The sequence below is a fragment of the Chinchilla lanigera genome, unplaced genomic scaffold, assembly GCF_000276665.1.
Source record: "Chinchilla lanigera isolate Chin_1 unplaced genomic scaffold, ChiLan1.0 scaffold00065, whole genome shotgun sequence".
In the NCBI taxonomy this organism is placed as follows: Eukaryota; Metazoa; Chordata; class Mammalia; order Rodentia; family Chinchillidae; genus Chinchilla; species Chinchilla lanigera.
The window spans coordinates 2,609,257-2,636,267 of record NW_004955466.1 but is presented as its reverse complement, the minus strand read 5'-3'; the positions used below and the strand labels follow the sequence as shown (position 1 = coordinate 2,636,267).

Below are 27,011 nucleotides of genomic sequence, written 5' to 3'. Positions count from 1 at the left end.
GCCGGGCCGCCGTGCGGTGGGCTGCTGCGGCCCTTCATGTCACGGCGAGGGCGGAGCAGAGCTGAGCAGCCCTGGGCCGCCGCCTCGTCCGCCAGGCCGCTCCTGGGTTCCGCCCGCGGAGCCCCTCACCCGCCTTTCTCCCCAGCCTCCGGCCCGCCTGCCCTGGTGTGCCCTGGGCCTTTCTCCGGCCTTGTCTGCAAGAACGTCAGCGTGCCCGTCTACGCAGCACTGCAGGGGGTGAGACACCGCCGCGCGCGCTGCCCGGGGCGGGCTTGCGGGCCCAGGGGGCGCCTCTACTGTCTGTCATTTCGGTTGTAAAAATCCTGCCTTATGGGGCTGGGGATTTAGCTCAGTGGCACAGCTCCTGCCTGGCAAGTGCAAGGTCGTGAGTTCGATTCCCGGTACCGGGCAAAAAAAACAAAAACAGAAAAAAAAGTGCTGCCTTAGAAACCTGAGTCCTTGCGAATGTGGGCAAAGGAAGAACTTCAAGGTTAAGCCCGCACCTGCCTCTCCCGTCCAGTCTCCCCGGTCTGTCCCGCTCCCCAGGCCCCGAGGCAGGGGCTCTCCCCGAAGTGTTTATGTTTAGACACATAGTCTCATAACATTGCTGTACTTTTTAAGGCAAAAGTCAGGCATAATTGCCACATCATGTTTTCACGCGTATTTTTGTCTCTTTGTTAGTGGTTTTTGAACCCCTACAGTAACACTTGGCAAAACTTGTCATAGGAAAAAATAAGAAACCAAAAGTGAAATTTCTTCGCGTATGGCGCTCCCCGGATTGCTGTCAGGAATGGCCTGGTGAAGGCCCATTCTGATGCGGCTGCAAAAAGTGGCACGCATGCGTGCACACAAACAGGCGCGCTCTCATCCTTCCCTTTCTCGCCCCTTCCTTCTCACCCTTACTCTCCATCATTCTCCTGCAGACGTATGAGTGTGCGCGTGCGCGTGTCACACACAGAGGGCATCGTATGCCAGGCACAGCACCACATGCCTGTAATCCCAGCATTCTGGGAGGCTGAGTAGGATCACAAGTTTGAGCCCAGCCTGGGCAATTTAGTAACAAAGAGGGGCTGGGGATTTAGCTCAGCGGCAAAGCGCCTGCCTGGCAAGCGCAAGGTCGTGAGTTCGGTTCCCGGTACCAGAGAAAAACCAAAAAAAAAAAAAAAAAAAATTTAGTAACAAAGAAGACCTAGTCTCTAAATAAATGAATGAATGAGTGCATGTCTGGGATGTAGGTCAGTGTAAGGGCCCTGGGTCCAGTCCCCAGTTACGCAGGAAGCAAAGGGGGGGTCATATGATAGAGGCCGTTCTGTGCTCTTCCTGACAGCTCTTTCGAGGGAGAGTGCCCGTGCCTCACACAGCCCTGCAGGCCCCCTCTGTGGAGGCGCCGCACTGCCCTCCGTGCTCCCCCGCTGATTTACAAAGGGTTATGTCCTTGTCTCCTAAAATAGATGTTGCCGTGAACATCATCGAGCACATGCCCCCTTGTGCACTTACGTATACATACTTCTCTAGGACACCAGTGAGGGAATTTCTGGGAGAATTACACGAGGGTTGTAGGTTTTGGCACATAATACCAAATCACTCTCCAGAAACACTTTGGGAGGGCTGGGGATATAGCTCAGCGGCACAGCGCCGGCCTGGTAAGCACAAGGTCCTGAGTTTGATTCCCGGTACTAAAAAAAAAAAACTTTTGGGGCTGTGGTGTAGCTTAGTGGTAGAGCACTTGCCTAACGTGCATGAGGCCCTGTGTTTGATTCCTAGCACCACACACACAAATCTTTAAACAAAACAAAATGCATACTTTTCTTTTTTTGTAGTGCTGGGGATTGAACCCAGGGCCTTTGTTCTGAGCTATATTCTCTCAGTCCTTCATATTTTATTTTCTTTCTTTCTTTTCCTTCAGGCAGAGTCTTGTTATATAGCCCAAGTTGCTTAAACTTGTGTCAGTCCTCCTGCCTCAGCCTCCAAAGTGCTGAGATTACAGGCATGCACCACCATCCTTGGCCAAAACACACACATTTTAAAAAAGCAAATAAATAAATAACAATGCTTTGCCACACTACAGGACATTTCCCCCACATTTCCTCATACTGTCACCAGCGTTGACATAATCAGTCTCTGCAGATGTTGGCCGTTCAGGAAGCTACCTCCCTGTTTCCACATCCCATGAGCCTTTGCAAAGCCCCTGTCCCGTTCCCTGGCCCGAGAGTGGAGGGAGTGAGGCCACATTGGGCAGGTGTTCAGTCTGGATGGGACAGCTTTTGGGGGACCGCAGGGGGTGACGTGTGGGTGGTGGAGGCCGGACCCTGGAGTGAGGCAGGAGGGACTTTGCACCATTTGGACCATGGTCTGTTCAGTGCCCCAGCGGGGCGATGGCACGGCGGCAGAGCACCTGGGGGATTGTTCTGCAGCCTGAGCTGTGGCAAGGTGGGGTCTTGTCTTGCAGAAGGCCACACAGATCAGCAGTGTGCCCTTCGTGGACGAGTCCTCTGGCTCTGACGACGACTGCAGCTCTCAGGCGAGTTTCCGGATGTCGGTCCCCTGCTTGGAGTGCAGGAAGACCAGCGGACTGGGCAGCCCCCGGGCCATCAAGAGAGGTACCCAGAAGGGGAGGGGAGGGGCCCGCTCGATCTGCTCCCAGCATCCCCAGCCATTCTCAGCCCCAGGCGCGGGGATCCCGAGGGTTGGGGGGGAAGACCTGGCAGCCCCTGGGCCGTGAGTGTCGGGCAGCGGAGGGACCTTGACTCCTTGTCCTCTGGCCAGGGGTCTCCATGTCCTCGCTGAGCTCCGAGGGTGACTACGCCATTCCCCCGGACGCCTGCTCGCTGGACAGCGACTACTCAGAGCCTGAGCACAAAATGCAGCGCACCTCCTGCTACTCGGCGGAGGGGCTGGGCCTGGGCGCGGTGAGCGGGGAGCGCAGGGCGGGCCCGATGATGCTAGGGGGGCGCGGGGCTGGCCCTAGACAGCGGCAGGCACACACAGGCCCCCTGCGAGGCCTGAGGCAGGGCCACGTGCATCCCACGCCAGGGCAGCAGTGAACTCAGCCTGGCACCGTCCCAGCCCGCCGCCCTGTCTTCACCAGCTGTGTGCCTGCTGCCCACGGACCTGCCTGTCCCCATCCCCGTCTCCCCGCCGACCCTCGGTCCACGGGGCCTCCTCTGGCGCATCTCTCTCCAAGGCCGTTTGAGGGCTGGCTCTTTCCCGTACCCCGTCCTCACCAGGGCTCACGGTCCCCCGATGGAGCCCAGCCCCCGCCTCCTCCTGGTGGCCGGGAGTTGTCTTCTCCACCACCACGGGAGCCCTCGGTCCGCGGAGGCCTTAGTCCGCTGAACCCTCAGCAGGGCACGGGCCCAGAAAATAACACATGTAACGGGCGCTCGGCCCAGGCCGGCGGCGTGACGTCCAGGAGCGCCAAGTGACTCCTCCTGTGCCCCTGCACCCCTCAGGACTCCCTGGAGAAGTCGGGTTACCTGCTGAAGATGGGGAGCCGCGTGAAGACGTGGAAGAGGCGCTGGTTTGTCCTGAGGCAGGGACAGATTATGTACTACAAGTCCCCGGTGAGGGCCTCCCCGAGACTGTGGTCAGAGGGGCTTGGGGAGGCGGGGAAGTGGCCTGACAGAGGCCAGAGGTCGCTGGGGAGAGGCCACCTGACCGGTGCCCGGGGCTCTGAGCAACCCTGAGGACGCCGAGGCTGCCGCCTGCGGACCGTGTGACAGGCTGGGCAGCTCTAGGCCAGCTGCTTAGCAGATTCTTCTCTCAGAAGCGGGTGTGTCTTCCTCTCTGTCTCTCCCTCTCTCCTTCCTTTTTCCTTTCCTGGGGATCACACCAAGGGTACTCTACTACTGAGCTACATCCCCACCCCCTTTTATTATCTCTGTCTGCCTGTCTACCTGTCTGTCTATCATTTAATTATTTGGTTTTTTGACACAGAGTCTTGCTGTGTAGTTCAAGCTGTCCTTGAACTCACTATGTAACCCAGGCTGGTCTCTAACACACTGTGATCCTCCTGCCTCAGCCTCCTGAGTGCTGGGATTACAGCCATGCGCCACCATGTCTGGTTTTCCTTTTTATTTTATTTATTTATTTTTTTGGTACCAGGAATCAAACTCAGGACCTTGTGCTTGCCAGGCAGGCACTGTGCCACTGAGCTACATCCCCAGCCCCTCCCTTTTATTTTTTGAGACGGATCTCTCTAAATTGCCCAGGCTGGTGCTGAACTTGCAGTCCTTCTGCCTCAGCCTCTGAAGTAGCTAGTATTATAGATGTGCACTGCTTCAGGTGGCTCCAAAGCAAGCACTGTTCCCAGGTTGCTTTCACCTCCTGCCAATTATTCTGACAAACCCGGTGCCTCCTCCACCACCTCCTTCCACTGTCTGGAATTAAGGAACATTAGGTGTTGGGAACTCACTTGCCAGGACCTTCCTAGAGAGCCAGTATTAATGTTTTATTGTTTGTTCATTTATTTATTTAGGTTTTTTGAGACAGGATCTCACTATATAGCTCAGGCTGGCCTTGATCTTACTACATAGTTCAGGTCAGGCTGGCCTTGTACTCACTGTGATCCTCCTGACTCAGCCTCCCAAAAGCTTAGATTATAGGCGTGCACCACCACACCTGGCTGAGAGCCAATTTTAATGTTGTCAAGAAGGCAAAAGGGGCCTCACCTCTTGTGCAACTCCAGCTGGGTGGTAGCAGCTGTTTCCAAGTCCATGTTAGGGATTCTGGGTCTATATTCCTCCAAGAGAAGCATGCTGTGATCGATTAGTAATGTCTGACCCTAGAAAGGGTAATGTGATATTCAAGCTACTTATATGCTATTCTTAATATAAGGATGTAATAGAAAGACTGTTTGTTTGTTTGAGATGTCTTACTATGCTGCCTAGGCTGGTCTTGAACCCCTGGGACCAGCCTTCTGAATAACTAGGACTGGAGGCATGTGTCATCATGCCTTGCTTAGTAGCAAGAATTTAAGGGCTTGTAGGTCAGTAATAACCAGGTGGCCTTTGACATAACTTGAAAGGCTCATGCTATCCTTTCTGAGACCTGTGTCAGAAGGACCCGTGATCCTATTTATGGCTCCATTTAGCTAGAATCTGAATCTAGGATAAGTTACCCGTTGTACAGAGCCTGGGATGCATGGGACCCTTTCCCTTATGACCTGGAGTAAGCTATGAAGGGTAAGTAACGTGCTATGAGCACGTTACTACACCATCACCTCTACAGCACTGTAGGAAGCCTCTACAGCGCTTCCTTCCTGTTCCTTTCTTTACAGAATGATGTTATCCTGAAACCTCAAGGTCAGGTGGACCTGAACTGTCATTGCCAAGTTGTTCGAGGGGAGGGTGCACAGACGTTCCAGGTGAGCCTGCTCTGGCTGCTGGGTTTGTTTTGTTTCATTTTGGTACTGAGGTTTGGTCCCAGGACCTTTGCTTTGAGCTATATCTCTAGCCCGTTTTTTATTTTGAGACAGGGTCTCACGGAATTGCTAAGTTGTTCAAGCTAGGCTCAAACTTAGGATCCTCCTGCCTCGACCTCCCCTAGTGCTGGACTGCGGGCTTGTGCCACCACACCTAGCACAGCTAATATTTTGGAGTGATTTTTAGCAGAAAAGGCACTGGTTTTGGGTATGACCATGATTAAGACAAAAGTATGGCAGAATGAACATGAGTGAAAGACTTCAAAGATTTTGGGTATTAGAAAGGAGCAGAATGTGACAAACGATTCAAATGAAAGTAGGAGGGATGGGAAAAAGAAAGACAGGGAGGAAAAGATGAGGAGGGAAAAAGGGAGGTAACAGTGGATTACAAAGAAGGAAGGTCCAGTGGGCTCAGGAAGCGGAACCACCCGAGAGCCTATCTTGCCACTGACTCCAGCACCTCGCCCTCCGTAGCTCATCTCTGAGAAGAAAACCTACTACCTGATGGCCGACTCGCCCAGCCTGCTGGAGGAGTGGATCCGGGCCCTGCAGAGCCTGCTGAAGGTGCAGGCCACGGGGCCGCCGGCCTTGCCTCAAGGGGGCACCAAGCCTGCTGTGAAGGGCTGGCTGACAAAGGTATCGGGTCAGCTGGGTGAGGAGGACCGGGGGTGGGGAGTCAGGGGAGCCAGGTGTGGAGTGCTGGGCTCCCTGCTTACCCTCGGCTGCTCTCCCCAGGAGCTGCCTTGTAGTGGCTAACTGCTTGCCTCTCAGAAAAGGTGATGGTGCTAATTCCCCAGAAACAGAGGTCAGGGTGGTGAGAACAACTGTTCTCAAGATTGGAGGGAAAGATAAGAGGAATGTGATCATTATGTGTACCCAAAATGGACCAATAAACGTTTCGTTGGTCTTTTTTTAATCTTTTTTGAGACAGGGTTTCACTGTGCAGTTCAGGTTTGCCTTGAGCTCACTTTGTAGCCCAGGCTGGCCTCAAACTCATTAGTGATCCTCCTGCCTCAGCCTCCTGGGTGCTGGGATTACAGGCGTGTGCCACCATACTTAGCCTCAATAAATGTAATTAATTTTTAAAAAAAGATTGGAAGGAAGAATGTTTTACTCGCTCTGTGGTCTTTGGGGGTTACTCCGTGCACCCACCGTGTCTCAGGATTAGCAGTGTGAAGAAGAGGCCTGGGGAGGGGGGATGGCTCGCCATTCAGAGAGTTAGAGTGGCCAGGGCCTGCCCAAAAGACGTTTTAGCTAGGCTTTTTCTGGCAGCAGAGTGCAGAGAACATTTATTAACCCCAAGCAAGGACACCAGATACCCTCAGAACTGAGGCAGCATCCGCCCAGCAGCTGGTGCTCAGGCCCGGGCGCTCCGCCCCTGCGTGCCCCTCGGCCTGCCCACAGCAGTGTCCCCCACCTGTGCGCAGTGCCCGCTCCCTCGTGGTCTCTGGTTCCTGAGGGCTGCAGCCTGCCACACCCGTTTCCTGCCTTGTGGTACCGGACAGCTGTGCCTCTGAGTGTCCCGCTCCACGCTTGGGGCTCCCGCGAGGTCCCTGGGCAGCCCGTCCGTGGCAGTGGTGTGATTCGAGGGAGTCTGAATGGCTCTCCACTAAGGACTGGAGTTTGACTGCCTTCCCCAGCTTCTCTTGGCCAGTCCTGAATTTATATCCAGGCCCCCGGTTCCGATAAAGTCCGGTCATTTCTGTGTTACAGGTGAAGCACGGCCACTCCAAGCTGGTCTGGTGTGCTCTTGTTGGGAAGACCTTCTACTACTACCGGAGCCACGAGGACAAGGTACTTCCCTGACCGCCCCGCTGCACCCGCTCTCCCCTCTCCCAGAGCACACTACTGGGCTCCACGGCCGACCGCAGGGCCCAGGGTCGCTCTCTGCCCCGCCAAGTCCCACGAGCTGGGCCTCGCAGAGCCGAAGGGTCTGTGGGTGCTGCTCCAAGCGAGCCTCCCTCCACTCCTCCTCCCCATCCTGCCGTCGGTCCACATCCACGACCCCAGCCCTCCGGAGCCCAGAGCCTCAGGGAGCAGAGGCTCGCCCACCCTGGCCTCTGGGTCACGCAAGGCTCATGTCTGCAGCGACCCCTGGGCTGCCTGCCGGTGCGAGACGCGCACATAGAGGAAGTAGACCGGTCCTGCGACTCGGACGAGGACTACGAGGCCGGAGGGACCCGGCGGTTGCTTTCCTCCCACTGCACGCTGGTGATCCACCCGCCAGAGCACAGCCCCACCTACCTCCTCATTGGCACCAAGCATGAAAAGGTGAGGGAGGGACCGGGTTTCCATGTGCTCGGCCCGTGATCCCGGTCTCCTCTCTCTCCCCTGAGCTTCCCCAGCCTTGGCTCATTTCCGCTCGGACACTTCGGCAGTTAATAGTCTCTGAGTGGAAATTTTCCTTTCGGTGGAACTCACTCCCAGGGACCGTCTCCCCTTCACCGGGGCCCCAGTCCTTCCCCTTCGAGACCGCTGGCCTCGACGCCTGCCCCCAGACTAGCCGAGCCCCGTCGTGGGGGCGCTCCCGGGAACTCTCGCCTCCCGCTTCCCACGCTGGCCGCATCTCGAAGCTTTCTGCCCGCTTCCAGGACACGTGGCTGTACCACCTCACGGTGGCGGCGGGCGGCAGCAGCGTCAAGGTGGGCACCGCCTATGAGCAGCTCATTGGGAAACTGATGGATGCTGAGGGAGGAGACCCAGGTAAGGCGAGGGGGGCCACCGCCGCGTGGTTGGGGGTGGCGGCTGGGTGCTGGCTGACTGGTCAGGAACCCTCAGAGTGCACTGCTGTGCCCCAAAGCTGTGTTAAACACATCAAAACCAAAGGCCAGAGCCCGCCACACACCCCAGGGCCCCTCGCTCTCTGGCAGCACCCTGAGGTAACCGTGCCATCTGGGACGCAGACTCGCCAGGGACCTGGGTAAATGCTTTGCTCTGTTCAGTCTGCAGTTTGCCGGCTGGGCAGAGGACTGAGGAAAGCGGGTAGCTGGTTAATCTGTACTTAGGGTTTGTTAATCAATAAGTGAAGCCTAAGCTTGGATCGGGCTAACCTGAGCTTTCGGGGGTCTGCGTTTGGCCGCTGGTTCCCGGGTCCTTCAGCAACTAAAGCAGCGGCCCACCCCACGCCCCCTTCACTTCTCCCTGAGGCTTCTGTTGCAGCCCGACCCACGCGCTCTGAAGCCTGGTCTGCCCGTGTGAAGAAGAGGCCTCCAGTGCGCGTGCGCTCGGGCACACACAGCCTTGCTCACTGCACCGCAGAGCGGCGGCTGCCTCCCTGTGCAGCTTGTGAACGTGCGAATCGCACGCACACCTGTACATGCTGTGCTCTGTGGGTGATGAACCCTGACAGCTCCAGGCCTCAACCACTGGCCTCCCACAAATGAAAGTTGGGGTGGGAGTGTGCGTGGTGAGTTCTCTGTGCGGTGACCGCTGTTGCTCCTTGGTGTTGTGCAGACTCCCCCCTCTGGAAGCACCCCATTCTGTGCTATAGCAAAGACGGGCTGTACACCTCCCTCACCACCCTGCCCTCCGAGGCCCTGCAGACGGAGGCCCTCAAGCTCTTCAAGGTAAAGTGGGAGTGCAGCCCAGGTCCACCACCTGCTGGTGCCCACAGCGTGGGCGCGGGCTCTGCCTGGAGCAGCCTGAGCCCCCCATGGTGATACGTGGGTGCAGACCGCCCATGGGGTTAGGGGCTGCTCACAGAGGGATCAAGCGAGGGAGGCAGAGCACGTCCCACAGGATCCCCAGGGCTTCCTCTATGGCAAGACCATTAACCTCCTGCGGGGAGGGAGGAGACGGGGATGTCAGGAAATGCCGGGAAACCGCTCCCTTGAGGCTGCCTGCCTCCTGCAGTGAACAGAAGAGGCCAGGGTTCCGCCGCTTTGGGGACGCAGAGATTCTGACGGCTTCGAGAATGTTCTTTGTGTGCCACACAAATTTCCTATATTTTAAAAAGTGAGTTTGCTTATATAAACAAGCTTATGTCTTGCTTATGTAATGGAAAGATTCTGTCTGAAAGTAGTCCCTGTTCAAAGCCGCAGAAACATCAGTAGCGTTCCCTGTTAGGAAGGGCTGTCCCTTGGTGAACCGGAGCATGCCTTGAGGCTCCGTCTGGGGTCTGAGATGTCACTGCACCATCAGGACAATACCAAGGGGCTGTCCCTGCCTGGGCCCAATGTGGTTCCCCTCCCAGTCCTGCCAGCTCTTCATCAACGTGCCTGTGGAGGCCGCCTCGGTGGATTACCACGTGTCCCTGGCGCAGACGGTGCTGCAGGTCTGCCTCGTTCACCCGGAACTGCAGAGCGAGATCTACTGCCAGCTCATGAAGCAGACCAGCTGCCGCCCGCCTCAGAAGTCCTCCCTCATGCAGGTGGGCAGCCCCGGGGCGGCACAGCTGAGCACCTGCCAGCGGCCAGCATCCTCGTTCCAGGCTGCCTCAGCTCGGCTGCCTGGCTGGACACTGTTGCACTGCGATCGCCATTGTGGGGCTGGCTTTGTCCGGGACTCAGGGGTCAAGGTGTGGTGTGGGGACGAAGTGCTGAAGGCCCCATAGCCGGGGACTGGCTGCGCAGGGGTGCCGCAGACCCAGCCCTCACCCTGTGTCCCCCGGCAGTGCTGGCAGCTCCTGGCTCTGTGTGCCCCGCTTTTCCTGCCTCAGCAGCACTTCCTGTGGTATGTCAAACAGCAGCTCCAGCGCCACGCGGATCCCAGGTGAGTGACCACTTTCCCCTGCCAGCACGGGTGACTGGAACGATTTAGGAAGGGCAGCTAAGGGGAGACTGGATGGGCGGGTCCCTCCTCCCCTCCGAAATTTGCTTAGGGCTGCTCCGCCCGTTACTGTGAAAGCGAATGGATAGCTGGGGGTCTGGGCGTGCCTCGGCTTCTGTGCACACCAGTCTGTCTGTGGGTGGCTTACGGGGGTCTCCTGGGCCACACTGCCCCCAGATTATCCCCAAACGTTTGCTTTGTGGCATGCTCTGCTGGCTTCTACGAGAAAAGCCCTTGCGGTAACCGGCCGCAGACAGGCCTGGCGGACAGCACCCCAGACCAGCCCCCTCGGGCTCCGCTCCCAACCTGCCCGCCACACCTCTGGTCCTGGCTAAGTCTGGGAAGGCATCCCAGATACCAAAGAGTTAGTGACAAGCAGAGTTCTGGTTCCCTTCTTCCTCTGCCTGTCTTGTTAGAAATGAAAGCGGCCAGTACGCCACCTACTGCCAGCGGGCAGTGGAGCGGACCCTGCAGGCAGGAGAGCGGGAGGCCCGGCCGTCGCACATGGAGGTGGTGTCTATCTTGCTGCGGAACCCCTTCCACCACTCCTTGCCCTTCAGCATCCCTGTGCACTTCGCCAACGGGACCTACCAGGTGAGGGGCCGCGCACGCCTCCGGCCCCGCGTCTTCGGGTGTCTCTTTCTGGAGGACGCTGCTGGGCCAGCGGGGTGCTCAGCCTCCTTAATAGGCAGACTGGCAAGGGAGTGGGCCTAGGATATGGCATGGGAATGGGGTAGTTAGAGCCAGCGGACAGGGACGAAAGAGCTTACATCACCAGAATGCTTGGAAATAGATCTTCGGAACTCACTGCTTAGACGGGGCACCTGAGACACTGAACGAGAAAGTGGCGTGAGCCGAAGTCCCCAGGAGCGGGACAGTGCAGGCAGCAAGCCTCGCGAGCTTCCACCGCCTCACACCCGCTGCACAGCAACGTGGAGCCCGCTGTGGCTTCCGTTTCCCTTGCTCCTTTCCACCCGCAGCATGCAGACCCCTCCGCGAGCCCTGGAAGCTCCCCGGAAGTTCGCTGTGGGTGAGAACGAACGCCTCTCTCCTGCAGGTGGTCGGTTTTGATGGCTCCTCCACAGTGGACGAGTTCCTGCAGCGGCTGAACCAGGAGACGGGCATGAGGAAGCCGTCCCACTCAGGCTTTGCCCTCTTCACAGATGACCCCTCCGGCAGGGACCTGGAGCACTGCCTGCAGGGGAGGGTCAAGGTGACGGCTTCCCCACTGCTCAGCGGATGGGTGGTGGGGACAGAGCCCGGCCAGTGGGACCCTGACTGTTCAGCAGTCACTCTGGCGCTGAGCCCAGAGGTGGACAACTAGCGTGTCTGCGCCGTCCTCACATACAGCCACACAGGCAGAGAAAAGCTGCATCCACACAAAATCCCCACAGCCCGTCTCCCTTGAGTGGCCACGTAACATCCAGGGAGGAGCCTCTTCCCAGCTTGGTGTAGGGACAGGGAGGCCCCACCACGCCTGTCACCAGTTATACCTGCCCACTGACAGGCAGGCAGTGCTGTGCCTAGACCGCGGGCTGTTGTGTGGCGCACTAGCACCCCGCTCTCACCCCGTCTGCCAGGGCCTCTGCCTTGCTGATGGGCCCAGTCCCATGGAAGGAGGTAGGTCCTTCCGACAGTGCATCTGCAGGTCAAGTGCCCGGTGTTACAGGCTGGTGGGAACGTGCTACACCACTTGGTCTGTATTATTTGGCTCCAGCCCTTTCTTTACAGCAGCAGATAAAGGCATCTGGTCATTCATCATTGCCTAAAAAACTGCCACATCTTCCTCATAAACATTTAGCACCTGGGAGGCTTTGTTACGTGGTAGACCTTTGTACCTAAAGAGGAGAGTGCGGTTGGTGGAATGGAAATACAGCCAGAGTTTGGCAGCTGTGGGTTTTGACTGGAGCTGCCGAGCTCCAGGGAGGTCCCTTGCCCCTTAGGGCCAGTGGGAGAGCTTTCCTTGTGTGCTGCCCGCCCTCCCCAGGCTGCTATCCACTTCCTTGTTTGCCAGTCACAGGCACGGCTGGTGCGGGCAGCGTGGGGCCCAGTGGGGCCGCTCCTGCTGGGAGGAACCTGCAGCTCTGCCTCGGCCCAATCTTGGCGGACGTCATTGTGTTCCTGGGGGGCTTTTCTGATGTTCCTCTTTTGCCTCTTCAAGATCTGTGATGCCATCTCCAAGTGGGAACAAGCCCTGAAGGAGCTGCACCCTGGAAAGTCTGAGGGGGGAACACGCATCGTGAAGCTGCTGTACAAGAACAGGTCCTGCCGCTTCCCCAGGGCTGGGCGGACTGGAGGGCTGCCCCTGGCTGCCAGCTCATCTCCTTCCCGACCGAGTGGCCTTTTTGGACGGGCAGAAGGACCCACAGATACAACCCTGCCTGATGGCCATTAGCTGGGACCTGGGCTGGCAGCTGTCCTCACACTGCTTGTGCATAGATGCGCGTGTGCACACACACACTTGCCAGAAAAACACCAACCTCGTGGCATGGCTGCAAGGGTTACATTATAGAAATGCAGTTTTATTTGAGTACCAGATATTTAAGGCTGAAGAATAAATAGCTCTGCTACCAGTTCGAGGAAATATATAAGCAGACATGCCTTCTATCAATTTAAGAAAATTCTATTCCAGTATGTCTCCAGGAAAGTCCTTTCCATTGGTCTCTTGGAATCTTAACTCACCTGATTCCATGCACTGCATTTCCTTTGCCAAATCCAGTCAGTTCAGTGTTGTGTTCAGAATTAACCCCTGCTGCTGTGAGCCTTGCGTCTGCTCTGCATCATACTGGGTTACAGCTTTCTGGGGCACTGAAAACCGTGTCACAGATGGTCTGAAGGGTAGTTTCTTTTTTGGAAATCAAGATAAAACAGATCCATGGGGAGGGCAGGAGGGTTGAAGGGAGGGTATCAGAATGGGGGAAAATGTTTAACAGATCCAGAGAAAGCTTCGTCCTCACTGAGGTCCCTGCTGAGACCTGGCCTCCCGCTCTGTTCCCGCAGGCTGCACTTCCGGAGTCAAGTCAAAGGGGAAACAGAGCGAGAGCGGCTGCTGCTCGCCTATCAAACCAATGGCGAGATAGTGGCTGGGAGGTTTCCGGTCAGCAAGGAACTGGCTCTTGAGATGGCTGGCCTGATGGCCCAGGTAAGGAAGCAGGAGGCTCAGGATGCCGCCGTGGGGCCGCTGGGTGCAGTCACTATGCAGCCTGAGAACGGGCGAGTGTGCAGATCAGAGGCCTCGGGGGAAATGTCTGGTGTGGAAGGCAGCAGATAACACAGCACAGCCTCTCACCCACTGCAGACGGGCTGCCTGCAGAAGGCTGCACTGGGAATCCAAGAGATGGGCTGGAGTCCTAGCTGCTTTGCGGTGTGCGATCTTGGCCAGGCCACTTCACTTGTGTGCGCTGTCTGTCCACTTAAAAGGCAAACGCTTCCCTAGCTGCCTCCCGGAGTTGTACTAAGTCTGGTACTTGGCTAATACGTGTCCCATGATATATGTGCTGAAATTCATAGCCATCCAAAACTATCAGGAGAATTAACAGGAACACATTCAGCCCTGAACTCTTCTTTAGTTCCGGGAGGCCCTCTGGCCAGAGGGATCCGAGATACCTTCACGGTTGCCGTGGAGCCTGGATGGACGTGCTGAAGTGGAAAGGGGAATAACTGCTGATCTTTTTACTGTGAACATGAAGATGAATATAGCCTGTGCTAAGCATTCTAGATGTACATCCCATGTAGTTCTCACCCTCCCAGAAATGGGGAAATTGAAGCTCACTGAGCTCGTAAAGGGCAGAGCTGGGCTTTGAAGTACCTGACTCCAAACACCGCAGTCCTGTAGGAGCTGACCCATAGCATCTTCAATCTGTAGCCCGTATTTTAGATTGGAAGCTGGAATTTCCACATTGCTTTCCTTCTGCCACTGTCTTTGAATAAGGCGCTTAGCTACAGAATGAGAGTTCTCTACTGCTGTTCCTCTAGTGCCTGTGAAACTTGAGTGAAAGGGTCTGTTCATGAGGGTTTTCGCACTGTCCACTTGTAAAATGATGAGGGGTTTAGTTCGCCTCGGCGCACACCTGGCCCCACCCACCTCAGACTCTTGATGTCTCGTGTGCTTCTCCTGCAGATAGAATACGGGGACATGGAGAAGCCTCTCCTGCCAGGCCCGGGGGGCACACCTCCTTCCAAGGCACAGCATCTCCTCCAGCAGGTCCTAGACAGGTTCTACCCACGGCACTACAGACTCGGCGCCACTCCTGAACAGCTGAGGTAGGTGGGCTGCACGGCCTTGCAGGGAGCCACAGGGGGGAGACCTCAGAGCCATGATGGAAACATGGTGGCCCTTGACCGGCATCATTTCTCTCCACCCATGCAAACCAGGCTCCTGGCAAATACACTGGCCACAAGGTGGGCATCACTGCAAGGCCGTTCCCTGGCAGAGTACACCCGCACCTACCTGACCGTGGCCCGGAAATGGCCTTTGTTTGGTGCTAAGCTCTTTGCAGCTCAGGTAAGTGCCAGTGAAAGGAGCAGCCAACACCCTCAGGAGCGCCCTAGGTAGGTTTTTTCTGGAGCTGCCTTCCCCATCTGGTCAGCTGTGCGCCAGACCTGCAGCCCGCACCGGCACTCTAACCACCACTAGGGGTCACCATCCCTCCACCCGTTTCTGGCTTACTCCTGAGAAGAGGTGTGATTCATTGTTCATCTTTGTTTCTTTATTGACTTCTCAGCACTACTCCTGAAAGAAAAGACAGGGTCAAGGAATTCACACAGAGATCTGAAAATAATACCCCCGTACTGTTTTTGTAAAGTTTGAAAGAACAGTGTATAACCTGCATGAATACACTTCTACTGGTTTAGCAGTGATGAAATTGATGGCTACCTTAGAACTACTCAGGCAACAGTTTCATCTGTGTGTGAAGGCCAGGAGGCCAACATTAATTTCAGCTGGAACTTTCCTCACCGGGGTCTGGTGTGCATGAGCTTTATAAGTAACCAGCCATTATCCTGTGATCAGGCATTGTATTGTAATCAGACAGTAAGCGGAATATCAGAACATTCACAGAAGCTACAGATCAGAAAATGGACACTGACTCATTCATCCAACAAACAGTTGTTGGGCTCCTGTGTCTAGTGGTAGTTGTTTCAGGCTGTAAAAAGTGGACAAATCAGACCTAGTCCTAGCCTTCAAGAAGCTTCCCCTTGGGTGGGAGATATAAGATAATCATATACATACGTAGTTTTTCTCTCCACCCACCTACTTACCAGTGTTTTGTAACAAGTGGTCACAAGTACTGTAAAGGAAAATACAGAAGTGTTATAAAGGCATATAATGGGGGCCCACTTGGTCTGGGAGGTTGGAAAAAGCTTTGAAAAAGGTGACAACCCTTCTGGCCTTTTGGGTAGGAGAGGGAGATCTTGTGAATTACCCTCTTATAGTCACCGGCAGCGAAAACATGCATGAAAGGTACACCATGTAGTCAAACTCACTGGTACAGCCCAAAGCCCATGAAGTTGCATTTTTGCTTTTTATTTTATTGTAGCCCCTAGGAAGAATGACTGGGTAAACTAGTGTTCGTGAGAGCCAGAGGTAAACAGCCTGTTCCCCACGCAGACAGCAAAGTCCTGGGGGATGGTGTCTGTTCTGCAGCCCTTGGCTTTCCACCCAACAGGATATGATCTCCACCTTTGGGATGGTCAGTAGGAGGCCAGAGCTCCAAGGCCAGATGCCTCCTATCGCAGCAGCCCTGCCTATTCATTGGTTGCTGTCCAAGTGCCATTTTCGGTGTCTCCCAAGAGGAGATAGTTGAAAGTCAGTGCTTAGCAGGTCCCTGTACCGCCATCCTCAGAAAGGAACACAGTTCAGAATCTCTGTGGATGTGTCTGATGGGGTTCTCCTGTTGCTGCAGCCTGCCCAGCTGTCATCCAAAGAGAGCACTCCAGTGTGGATTGCTGTGAATGAAGATGGTGTCAGCATCCTGAACCACCACACTATGGTATGGAGGGGAGGGCTGGTTCTGACCCTTCTTCCTTCCGAGCTCTGTCTTGTCTGGGCCAGGCCTTTGAGTCCAGGGAGAAGACAACTACTTCACCCCCTGCCACGCAGTGCTGAACCGCAGTCTAAAGGCAGCCTATAGATCTTTAAGATCTGGATCTCTAAATCATGACCACTTCGGCGTCTGCCCTTCTGGGTTAAGGCTACCTGTGCCTAGAAGAGATAGGTGCAGTCTCCCTAGAGCTCACTGGCTCCTTTCCACAGCAAGTGCGCGCCACTTACCCCTACTCTTCCGTCACGACCTTCGGCGGCTGCAGGGATGACTTCATGCTTGTGATTAGATCCATTCCAGACCAGAGCTCTGGAAAAGGCCACATTGACAAGCTGATCTTCAGAATGGCTGCTCCCAAGGTGAGTCTGACCACTGCTATGTTTCACTCTGGTGTGATATGGGGTGAGCGCAGGGCTTAGAGAGGAAACGGGTCACGGTAGGACACAGAGTAGCCCTGCCCCGGTACAATTTTTGGCTTTATGTGTAATCAGCATTCGAAAGGATTCAGGGAGTGATGCATCTCATTGCCACTGCTGAGCTGGCAGGGAAAGCGGGGCTGGGAGGGCGTTGACGCTGGTCCAGCCACGACTCTGCTCTTCGGTAATTCTCTAGAGCCCAGTACCATGCGGGCCTGAGTCGGCGCCCACTAGCTTGTCCTCCCTGCTGCAGGCCCCGAGTAGGGCAGGTCCTCTTTCAGGTGCTCTCCTCTTTGGCTCGGGTCCTGCTGCCGCCACACTAGTCAGTCTCCAGGGTGCCGCTCCCTCCTTGTGGTGAAGCCAGCAAAAGACCTCTTTCACTTTTAAGGTGCTGTTGCCACTAAGCAGAAGAAACACTGACCCGCAAAAATAAGTTACAGGGCGCAGAAACATAAGTGGCGGCTTACTCTTCCTGGACTCCTCCCGAGAGGAAACAGAACCCACGTTGTTCTGCACTTTTAATCCTGAAGCTGGAGTTTGCTGCACTCTTCCTCTTAATACCACCCTTGCCAAGGGAGAGGATATAGAACCCCGTCCCCAGGGTACTCTTGCCCGGCTGCAGGGACAGTGAGCAGAACATTGGCCTTGCATCTCTTGGGAGGGCCCTGTCCATCCTGAAGGACCTCCAGACCCACAGGGGCTCATTTCAGTGTGCCCCTAACCCTCCTGGCAGTGATCCCCTTTGGACATTTTCTTCCAGGTAGGGAGTTTGACAAAGAACCAAAGCCTAGGAAGGTTATGTACCCAGAGTAACAGTAGAAAGCAAGCCAGCAAGTCAAGGCTAGTTCAATTCCTTCATCCTCTGACCTCCTCAGATCGCAGAGGCTACCTTCATCATGGCCAGCTACATGAACCACTGCTCTGCAACTGCAGGCTCACCTCCCAGCCTGCCCGCAGCACACGCGCCAAGGAAGCTGGACGGGTGACAGTTCTGTGCTTCTGCTTCCTGTGCCACCAAGGGGCCAACGCTGCTGTGAATATTTGTTACCCTTTCCCCACCAGCACTGGTGCCTCTGGGATTAGCTTCATATCCTAGGGTTTCATACTACTGTGATGGGTCTGACAGCCCCCTCCACCCCCACCCAGCTGTTCTCTGACGTGTGCATTTCAGTGTGTGCAAAACTCTACTCTCTGGGTGCGGTGTGATATATCAGGGCTCAGCCTTTACACATTCAGACCCAGTGTCAGAACTACTTTGCCTTTTTTTTTTTTTTTAAACAGAAGTACTGACTCTGGATGCTACCTGGTCCTAGACACAGACAGGGATGATCCACTGATTCTGAGGCCAGCGGTGCTGTACGTGGAGCTTTCTGCACTGATACCCTCGGGGAGCTATTTTTTATATGGTGTACGGTCCTTATGTGGGGATTTATACTTGAAGTTTCCTGCACATCTCTGTATAGGACAGGACAACTCTAACGAAAGTGGAGAGCTTACTAAACCCGGACTTCCTTCCCCACATAGCAAAGGTGTGGGCAGAGCTGGAGAAAAGGGATAGAGTAGTTTTTCCCCTTTACTGGTGAGTGGGCACCTGCAGTGACCCTTGGGGGGCAGCAGCTTCAATCCCTGAGGGACCACGCACTATGCCTGCTGAGATTCAAGCTCTCCCTCACGTGGGACTAGAAGCTGACCCCAGAAGCACTCGCTGTCCAGGCACGGACACAGATAGGTCCAGTCCGACCGCTGCCTGTCTCACCTTAATGCCCAGACGGGCCTCGGTGAAGGCTGTGCTCCACTGCTGAAGGACAGATTCAGACCCACTGTCTCCTGGCTCTCAAAGCCTAAGCAAATGCCCTCTGCTGCTCTGTGAGGCCAGTGAGGATGAGTGAGGAACACAGAACGACCTCACCCCACCTCATTCAGGGGCCGGGCATGCTCCTCCAGGCCTCTGGGGAGCTCCTGCTGGGGATCAGCGGGGTGCACAGGGCGTGTGATACCGGCCCCAGCCTAAGAGTACCACATGAAAGAAGTAGAAAGTTCTTTCACCCTTTGCCTGCTTGAGAACATCATAACGCCCCTCAACTCAGGTCTGAGTGAGTGTGGGGGATGTGATATTTCCCCCCACACAAAAACGAAAGAGCTCACGCTCTGATTTCCCAACATCTAAGAAAACAGTTTTAGTTCATAGCTCTAGGGCAGCCTTGCCGTTAGTTCATGTAGTGCTGAAAACTGCGGGTGTAGCAGGAACACTCAAAAACCAAGCCTTTAACCCCAACAACGTGTGCGGGCTGCACACTGCAAAATCCGCAAGGTTAGAACTAGCGCATCCGAACGCCTCGGCTGCTGTCTCGCCCGCTCACCCGACGAGCACCACGCGAAGAGGCACCAGCCCCGGCCTCTTCCAGGTGAACTTGACTTTGCAAGGCGGGGAGCTTTACAGCCATTCTCTTCCTGCCTTTCCTCCAGGATCTGGGGTCTAGCTGGGACACTTCTACCTCGAACAAGACACACACCACATGTACCACTGGCTCCAGGGATAAAAGGCAGAGACTGTGGCTCTGGTTTGGTATCCCAAGCATCTCTTAGGCCAGTAAATATATTGTCTACCTAGGAAGTTTTTAGAAACAGGGTTCCAAAGAAGGAGTAAGAATGGAGCTGTGTTCATACTGAATTTTGGGGTCAGACTGTTTCCTTCGCCGTCTCTCCTTTCTGACCTTTCAGGACTTTGTCTTAGTTTATTAATTTTATACAAAAGAAACTGCCTTACAAATAAAAGCTTCCATAGTTTGCTTGTACATCCTCCTTTAACACGACAGTTCCATGTCTGTAAACCTAGGTCAAATTTCTGTCTCATGTTCTGTCTCATTCCTCTGGGCCAACGTGTCTTGAAAGAACAGAAAATGCTGAGTTAAAAAAAGTATCATTGTGCTTGATACCCATGACTGAAACGCCACAACCAAATTTGTCGATAAAAAGCAGCCGTCTGTGAACCAATTATTGTGTTTTAGAATGAATTCTGTTTATTGACAGAGTCATGACGAGCTAACCAACCCTGCACAGAACACAGGAGCTAAGCAGGCAGACTGGTCTTTTCAGAACATTTATTCCTTCTAACTTGTACCTGAACAGTTTGACTTTTTTTCCTTAACTTTTATACATCGGTACTATGCTGATGGAAATTATATCTTTCTCTGAACATTTGATATTGGTCTCCCAATGTAATTTTGATACAAAGTAAATTTGAATTTACTTTGTTCAATACAAAGTAAATAGGAATTTCACAAAGTGCTCTTAGCTGATGTTACTTTTTTTTTTTTTTTTGGTCTTTTTGAGACAGGATTTCACTATGCAGTTCAGGCTGGCCTCAAACTTATTAGCAGTCCTCCTGCCTCAGCCTCCTGAGTGCTGTGATTACAGGCAAGCACCACCACACCTGGCAAGACTGGGATTACTTTTGATAGATGGTATCAAAATTCTTAAGGTGGTTCCTTGTTTAGTAAAATAGGCAAAACCTTGGGGCTGGGGATATAGCTCAGTGGCATGGTGCCTGCCTGGCAAGCACGAGGTCCTGGGTTTGATTGTTGGTTCCCAAAATAAGAAAAACCTTCAAGAGGAACATTACAATACAGAAATATTTTGAGTCAGATTTCCAGTCACCTGCTGTGTGGTGATCTGCGATCCACTGCATCCATTCTGGTCTAGGACTATGTCCACCTGGTGGTTTGCAGTGGAAACAAACCAGCCACTAGAGCCTAGGTACCATCTCCCCCGCAAGACAGCACAGGCCTTCTGAATAGGAACTCACGGCCTTGTTGATGTGGCTTTCTGATGTGCCAGAACTTCCTGGCAGCTCTTGTACACTTCAATCAAGCAGTCCAGCCGGGGCTTGGCACTCTGAATTCCAAAGGGGAGAAATGCAGGGTTAGGTGAATCTGAGAGCTTACTGGTGCTGCAGCCACATGCACCCCCACTCTCACCCGGCTCCGGGTCTACACAGAATGAGCACGAGCTCAGGCACGAAGTTCAAGCCTCAGAGCACCTTGCTGGGAGGCTCCCACCTAAGCCCACAGCCCCTCCTGTGAACTGTGCAAAGGGAGCTCAAGAGAGCTTGGTATTCTAAGTTTCATGATAGCAAAAAGTAACAAGGGGACTGACAAGAGGTGCTCCAAGTTGTAAAGTGGACCTCAGAGACAAGACCATGCAGCTTAGTGTATAAATTCTGAAAAATATTTTGTACTACAAAATGTACTGCGACCAAAATTAAAAGCCACAGAATAGGAGAATTATATGTGAAAAGTATATTTAATAAAGTTTGCTATGCAAAATATACAGAGAATTGTTACACGTGCATCAACATCTAGATTCCACTTGACTAACAGAAGAGATAATTTAGACTAAGAGGAAATGAGAGGTGATTGACATCTGTAAGGAAATATGAAAAGCCTTTCATTTACAGAGATATAAATTTAACAATTATAGAATGCCTTTATCTACATAGCATAGAATGTAGATAGAAAATAGCATAGAAAAACAAGTACAAATTCCAGCTGTCCAGTCTTAAACACTAAAAGAATCTATCAAACTGTAGGGTTTAATAAAATAATCCTTAATGTAATGCAAGAGAATTATTTTTAGTTCAGCTGTCTTAAAACTTGTGAAAAAGAAAAGGTGGCATGGCAGGGTTAACGACACATAAATAACAGATAATTACCTATGAAGTAATTTAGTGGGCCAGGGATATAGCTCAGTGGTATAGTGCCTGCCTGGCAGGTGCAAGGTCCTCAGTTCAATTCCCCAAACCAAAAAAAAAAAAAAAACACAACTAAATGTTCTGAAGTCATTTAGTATAAGCAGACTTGTATGGTTTTTATAAGAGCAAAACAAAAAATAACCTGGATATGATTTAGAAAGCTAATGTTTGCTTTGGCAGCACATATACTAAAACTAGAACAATTTAAAAAGCTAGCACTGCATAATGGCTTTGTAAAAAGATGCATATTAGTGATTTAAGAAGACACAGCCAAACATGGTAGTGCACACCTGTAATCCCAGGGCTCTAAGAGACAGTGGCAGGTAGATCACAAGTTCAAGCCCACCCTGGGTAGCCTAGCAATTTAGCAAGACTTTATCAAAAACAAAAAAAGGGCTAGGAATTTAGCTCAGTGCTAAGGCCCTAGGGTCAATCCCAGTACCAAAAAAAAAGGCAGAACACAAAATAATGTGTAATAGCATATGTACCTCATTAACTTCTACATAAAGTTGTACATTGGTAGACTGAGAAAGTCAAAGTAGATGAATGGTGCTTTGTAGAGAAACAGTGATTTATAGGCAGAAGTTGCTGAATGTTTGACTTTTTTCTCCAAAATTTACAATTTTAATGATTGGCTGTACTTCGGTTAAGCCCAGGGCTTCTGCACTGAACTATATCCTTGGCCCTTACTTTTTTTAATTTTGAGAGAAGGTCTCTCATTAAGTTGCTACGATGCCCAAATTAGGCTTGAACTTTGAATTTTCCTGCTTTAGCCTCCCAGAATGTGCAAATGACGGGTGTCTATGGCCATACCCAGTTGAACTCCTAATATTTTCAAAAGCCCATCTTTGCCTTGGAGATAGACTGAAATAACTAAAATCCTAATTGCCACTAAAATTAGCTGTCAGGTATCTTCAGATATTCTGAGAACAGTCTGTTCCTGCTGAATGTAAGTAGCGCTGGATATGCAGAAAGAGGAAAAGACAGGATTTCAATGAGAGGAAAACTGTTCGGTCTCACCTGAAAGACAGGCACCACTTGAGATATATTATGGGGTTCCAGTGGGTCCTTCAGTAAGATGCAGAGGTAGTAAATCACCTTCTGCTGTAAGAAAGTAAACCAAATAAGAAGAGAGTTAAGTGGAACTTCTTTGTGTGTGGACTGAACCCAGGACCTCTGCACTGAGCTACATCTCCACCTGTTTTTACATTTTATTTTTAGGCAGGGTCTTGCTGAGTTACAAGTTGCCCAGGCTGGGCTCCAAATTGGAATCCCCTGCCTCAGCCTCCCAGAGTGCTTGGATTTCAGGCATGCACCATCACACCCAGTTTCATTTGATACTCTGTTGCCTTCAGTGGAATACTCAAAAACCTTGTATAAATCCTTGTCTCTAAGTACTGTAATACTTGATAGCTTTTGAAGTGAGGGAAAAGTATAATTCTATAAAAAGCAAAAAACTAAAAAGGTCCTTTTCCACAGTGGCAAATCCAGAGTGATCCGGCCCTGCCAAGGGTATCAGATCTCACTGTCACCTTCAGTGTCTCTTCAGCCCCCTCTCCCCTCTTCCAAGCCCCACAATCAAATGATCTGACCACCCCCCAAAAGAGCATGTACATCAGCATGTACCTGTAGTCCCTGCTACTCGGGAGGCTGAGGCAGGAGGACTGCTTGAGCCTGGGCATTAGAGGCCAACATGGGTAACAGAGTGAGACCCTGTCTCTTAAAAACAAAAAAACAAAAAAGGAAGAAAAGAATAGAGATGATTTTGATGCCAGGCTAGAAAATTTGAAATCCTAGCTTCCTATCCATGAAAATCTACTGTGTCTCTCTAAAAATAGTCACGCTGCATAACATGTTTGTCGACAGCATACAACAGTGGTCCTGTAAGATAACAGAACAGCAAAACCCTTACTGCCTAATGACATCACAGTGTCACAGTGCAATGTGTTTCTTACACGTTTGTGGTGATGTTGGTATAGACAAACTGCTGTGCTACCAGTCATCTAATTATGTGTAGAATATATGCTCATTGATAATAAACGATGGTTACTGGTCTGTTATTTACCAGACTCTATTACTTATTATGGTTGACTTAGAATACAGAGCAGCAGCTCTCCAGCCACAGCTTGCCCTGAGTTACTCCATTTTGGGTACAAACGCTAAGATGGAATGGACGCGCGGCATGCCCGTAAGGTACAGATTCATGCTAATAAAAATTACTACCTGGGTGTGATGGTGCATGCATGTAATCCCAGCACTTGGGAGGCTATGGGAGGAGGATTGCAAATTGGAGGCCAGCCTGAGCTGCATAGCAAGTTCAAAGCCAGCCAGGACTACACACTAGTAAGACCTTGTATCAAAAATTTTTAAAAAAAATATTGATTGTAACACATGCCTATAATCCCAGCACTTTGGGAAGATGAGGCAGACAGAGCTCAAGTCCAAGCCTAACCTGGGCAGCTTAGTTTCTTGGTGAGACCCTGTCTGAAAAGAATAAAAATTAAAAAGGGCTGGGAATGTAGGTCAGGGTGAAGGCTTTGGGTTCAATCCCTAGTATTAGAAAAAAAAAAAAAAAAGAAAACAAAACCTACCTGTGAACTTAAGTTAAATCAGAGACACATAGACACAGGGCTTGCTGCATCACATCAGAGACACTGGGCCAGCAAGCTTATCAATGTATCAGACTAACAAATGAGGCAGCCACCTCAACCGGAGAGGCCTAAGCTGTGTAACATGGCACACCGACCTGTGTACACCTCAGGGCCTCTGCCCAGGGCACTGCTGGGCCACAAACTACCAAATGGCCTCAGCTCAGGCAGTTCCTCCCTGCCCTCTGACACAGGCTATCCAGACCCTTCCCTTCCACAGCCGCACTACTGAGTTACTGACCAATACCTCACCACCTCCAGGGACTCTCACATGTGAGCAACTCTTTGCCTTTGCTCTCTCCACGCCTCTTTAAGTCCTATAGCCTCTTTGTTCTCTTGTTTCTATACATTACCATATTACAGGCGCTAAGTTAGGTAGAAACATTACAGGCAGGCAGACAGGACTGGGCCCTGCAGAGGTCAATGCAGAAGACAACCGCGGCTGGAGGCACATTCACTGAAGGCCAGACTTCAAGAAAAAGAAGAAGCTGGGGTTGGTGGTGCACGCTTGTAATCCCAGCACTCCTGGGAGGCTGAGGCAGGGGGATTGTTGTGAGTTTAAGACTAGCCTGAGCTACAAAGTGAGCTCAGGGCCAGCCTGAATTGCACAGGGAGACCCTGTTTCAAAAGAAACACGAAAAAAGAAAAAGAACTACTCACCCATATACTTCCCCTAAGGATGAACTGCAGTGACTGATATTCTAAGTAGGCATCAAGCACCCGGGGGCAGACGACCAAACCTTCTGGGGAAGTCCTTGTCTGCCCTTGTGGGCTTGCTACCTGGCTTGTTTCCCCACTTGAGCCCCATTTAATCAGTATTAGCCCAAGGACTATACCTGTTGTAACCTTACTGGTTCACCATGGTCTTGTCCCACCTCACACCCATCGTCTGATGTGCCACTGGGTCAGTATTACCTAAGTGACGATACTTGTAATCGTATTGGTTATAGTTCTGTCCCACACTGAACCCATCTCACCTCCTGGCTTTGCTCAATAAAACACCCTTGAGAAGCAGGGTTGATGGGCAACCCACTTTCTGGGTCCCTTTCTGTCCTTTCAGACCAAAGCTTCTCTCAATAAACTCTTCCTACTTTTAACCTCCATCATTCCTAGAATTCATGCCTTGACTTTGGAGAACACGAACTCTGCGTTTTGGACATCTAGCAGGTTGCAAGTTACAGTTCCTCTATATCAACCATTTTCTGTGTGATATGTGATTTGAGTGCTATGATCATTAAGGGTTAGGTATTAATAATAGAGACTGGAATGAAACAAAACACCTAACAGTTGCCATGGGCACAACTCCAAATGAAATCTCTAGTACAGTGAAGCTAATGATGCTGACAAGCTTGTGAGCTTTTTGAGACAGGGTCTGGCTATGCAGTTCAGTCCAGACTTGAACTCACTATGTAGGCCAGGCCAGCCTCAAACTCACAGCGCTCCTCCTCATTCAGCTTTCCAAGTGCTGGGATTACAGTGCTGAGATTACAGCCATGCCCAGCTTGTGAATGATATCCAATAAAATCTGACACCGTGGAAAGATACAAACATGCCAGTCTTTATTAATGGTATACGTGGCTCCCAAGAGGAACTCCACTATAAAAAAGTTCACTGTAAGGCAGGACGCCAGGTTATCTGGCAACAGCCTCATACATCTCCCATTGACTGTCTCCTGACCGCATCACAAGGCCATGGCTCAGTGACCTGTCCACTACACTTATGTATGTACACTGTCAAGTCTGAGCAGCGAGGAAACTAACAATGCATTTCCCAGACCAAGTCCCATCACTAACTGAAGCATGACTGTAAAGGGACTTATCTTTTCAATGTCAGTCTCACTTCTATGGTTTATACATGCCAACTAAAGGAAACGCTGCAAGTACTGGAATAGAGGGTCCTTGAGTTTAATTCTGCAACATCAAATACTTTAGGAATTAAGACTCAAGTTTAAACTGGGTGTGGTGGTGCACACCTGTAATCCCAGCACTCTGGGAGGCTGAGGCTGGAGGATCACAAGTTCAAGCCTGGCCTGGACAACCTAGTGAAACACTGTCGCAAAATAAAACAAAAAAGGGCTGGAGATGTAGCTCAGTGAAGAAAGCCCTGGGAACAATCCACCGAAAGACTTCCCCTCAGAGAGGACTGTGATACTCACCCCTTAAACACTTACCATGTAAATAGCCTCGTTAATGACAATGTCCTTGACTTTGCCCATCTCTATGAAGGTAGTGTTTTCTTTGCCTGACGCGTAGGATGACGTCATTTGGATGCCAAGAGAATCAATGATTAACAGGGTCTCCTGATCAATCTTCACAAAGTGGAGGTAACCAAGCAGGCCTAAGAGAGTGATGAAGATGGCGGCTGAGAGGATCATGCTGTTCTGAAGAAAGAGCCAGACACAGGTGGTAAGACTGCCAAAGAGGCCTCCGCATGCCCATGTGCAGTAAAAGTCAACTACGCAGTGGGGTAAAAGGCCCTTGCGCTGCTGTGAGTTGCACAATGAAGGGAACATGTATGGAAGAAGATGAACCACTTTTATTTGGGATTGGCAGTGCTATGAAAGTATACAGTAAAACGAATCCAGACTACTAAGGAGTAGGTCTGGGGAGACCCCTAGGAAAATATCCACTATCGCATCAATCTCAGAAATTCTTCTTTCAAAATTATAACTTAAGGGCCCAGATCTTTTCTTCTTGTGCTCCCTCAGCAGAATATATAGCACAAAATGGTAGACTGAACAACTAACTGTAAAGTGCATATCACAGTAGCGGATACTACTCCTCACCTGATAATGGCCATTTATCCTTCCTAATACAATCTGGAGTGAATCATGATTGGCACAGAAATGAGCATGTGACACAACTCTGGCCCATGAGACGGGCAGTGGGGCTACCAGAAAGGCGGAAGTCCATCTTATAAAGAGAATCAAGGAAGAAAGGTCCCCTAGATGCCAGAACTACTATAACT

The 27,011-nt window shown here is 52.0% G+C and overlaps 2 protein-coding genes across 7 annotated transcripts in view; one reads left to right on the top strand and one right to left on the bottom strand.

The window, feature by feature from the left end:
* Plekhh1 (pleckstrin homology domain containing, family H (with MyTH4 domain) member 1) overlaps window positions 1-19,641 on the top strand; it is a 37,178-nt gene extending 17,537 nt beyond the window's left edge. Inside the window, exons 8-28 of the mRNA XM_013521892.1 lie at window positions 146-237; window positions 2,450-2,600; window positions 2,767-2,909; window positions 3,453-3,563; window positions 5,279-5,365; window positions 5,897-6,058; window positions 7,136-7,216; window positions 7,511-7,693; window positions 8,014-8,125; window positions 8,876-8,988; window positions 9,615-9,791; window positions 10,035-10,132; window positions 10,606-10,783; window positions 11,247-11,402; window positions 12,351-12,451; window positions 13,190-13,331; window positions 14,310-14,452; window positions 14,564-14,693; window positions 16,093-16,179; window positions 16,443-16,589; window positions 17,522-19,641. Of these exons, the coding sequence (XP_013377346.1) occupies window positions 146-237; window positions 2,450-2,600; window positions 2,767-2,909; window positions 3,453-3,563; window positions 5,279-5,365; window positions 5,897-6,058; window positions 7,136-7,216; window positions 7,511-7,693; window positions 8,014-8,125; window positions 8,876-8,988; window positions 9,615-9,791; window positions 10,035-10,132; window positions 10,606-10,783; window positions 11,247-11,402; window positions 12,351-12,451; window positions 13,190-13,331; window positions 14,310-14,452; window positions 14,564-14,693; window positions 16,093-16,179; window positions 16,443-16,589; window positions 17,522-17,632 (2,705 nt within the window). The 3' untranslated portion in view covers window positions 17,633-19,641. The remainder of the gene's footprint in view (window positions 1-145; window positions 238-2,449; window positions 2,601-2,766; window positions 2,910-3,452; window positions 3,564-5,278; window positions 5,366-5,896; window positions 6,059-7,135; window positions 7,217-7,510; window positions 7,694-8,013; window positions 8,126-8,875; window positions 8,989-9,614; window positions 9,792-10,034; window positions 10,133-10,605; window positions 10,784-11,246; window positions 11,403-12,350; window positions 12,452-13,189; window positions 13,332-14,309; window positions 14,453-14,563; window positions 14,694-16,092; window positions 16,180-16,442; window positions 16,590-17,521) is intronic.
* Window positions 19,642-20,012: 371 nt separating this feature from the next.
* Window positions 20,013-27,011, bottom strand: part of Pigh (phosphatidylinositol glycan anchor biosynthesis, class H) — a 14,888-nt gene continuing 7,889 nt past the window's right edge. The window contains exons 2-4 of one of the 6 annotated variants that reach the window (XM_005399072.2): window positions 26,215-26,424; window positions 22,417-22,500; window positions 20,013-20,540 (exon numbers count right to left, since the gene is read on the bottom strand). In XM_005399072.2, the coding sequence (XP_005399129.1) occupies window positions 20,448-20,540; window positions 22,417-22,500; window positions 26,215-26,424 (387 nt within the window). In that variant the 3' untranslated portion in view covers window positions 20,013-20,447. Of the gene's footprint in view, window positions 20,541-22,212; window positions 22,501-22,649; window positions 23,117-26,214; window positions 26,425-27,011 lie in introns of those variants that run through there. The other 5 variants (XR_263283.2, XR_263284.2, XM_005399071.2 and 2 more) reach the window with 5 other exon arrangements.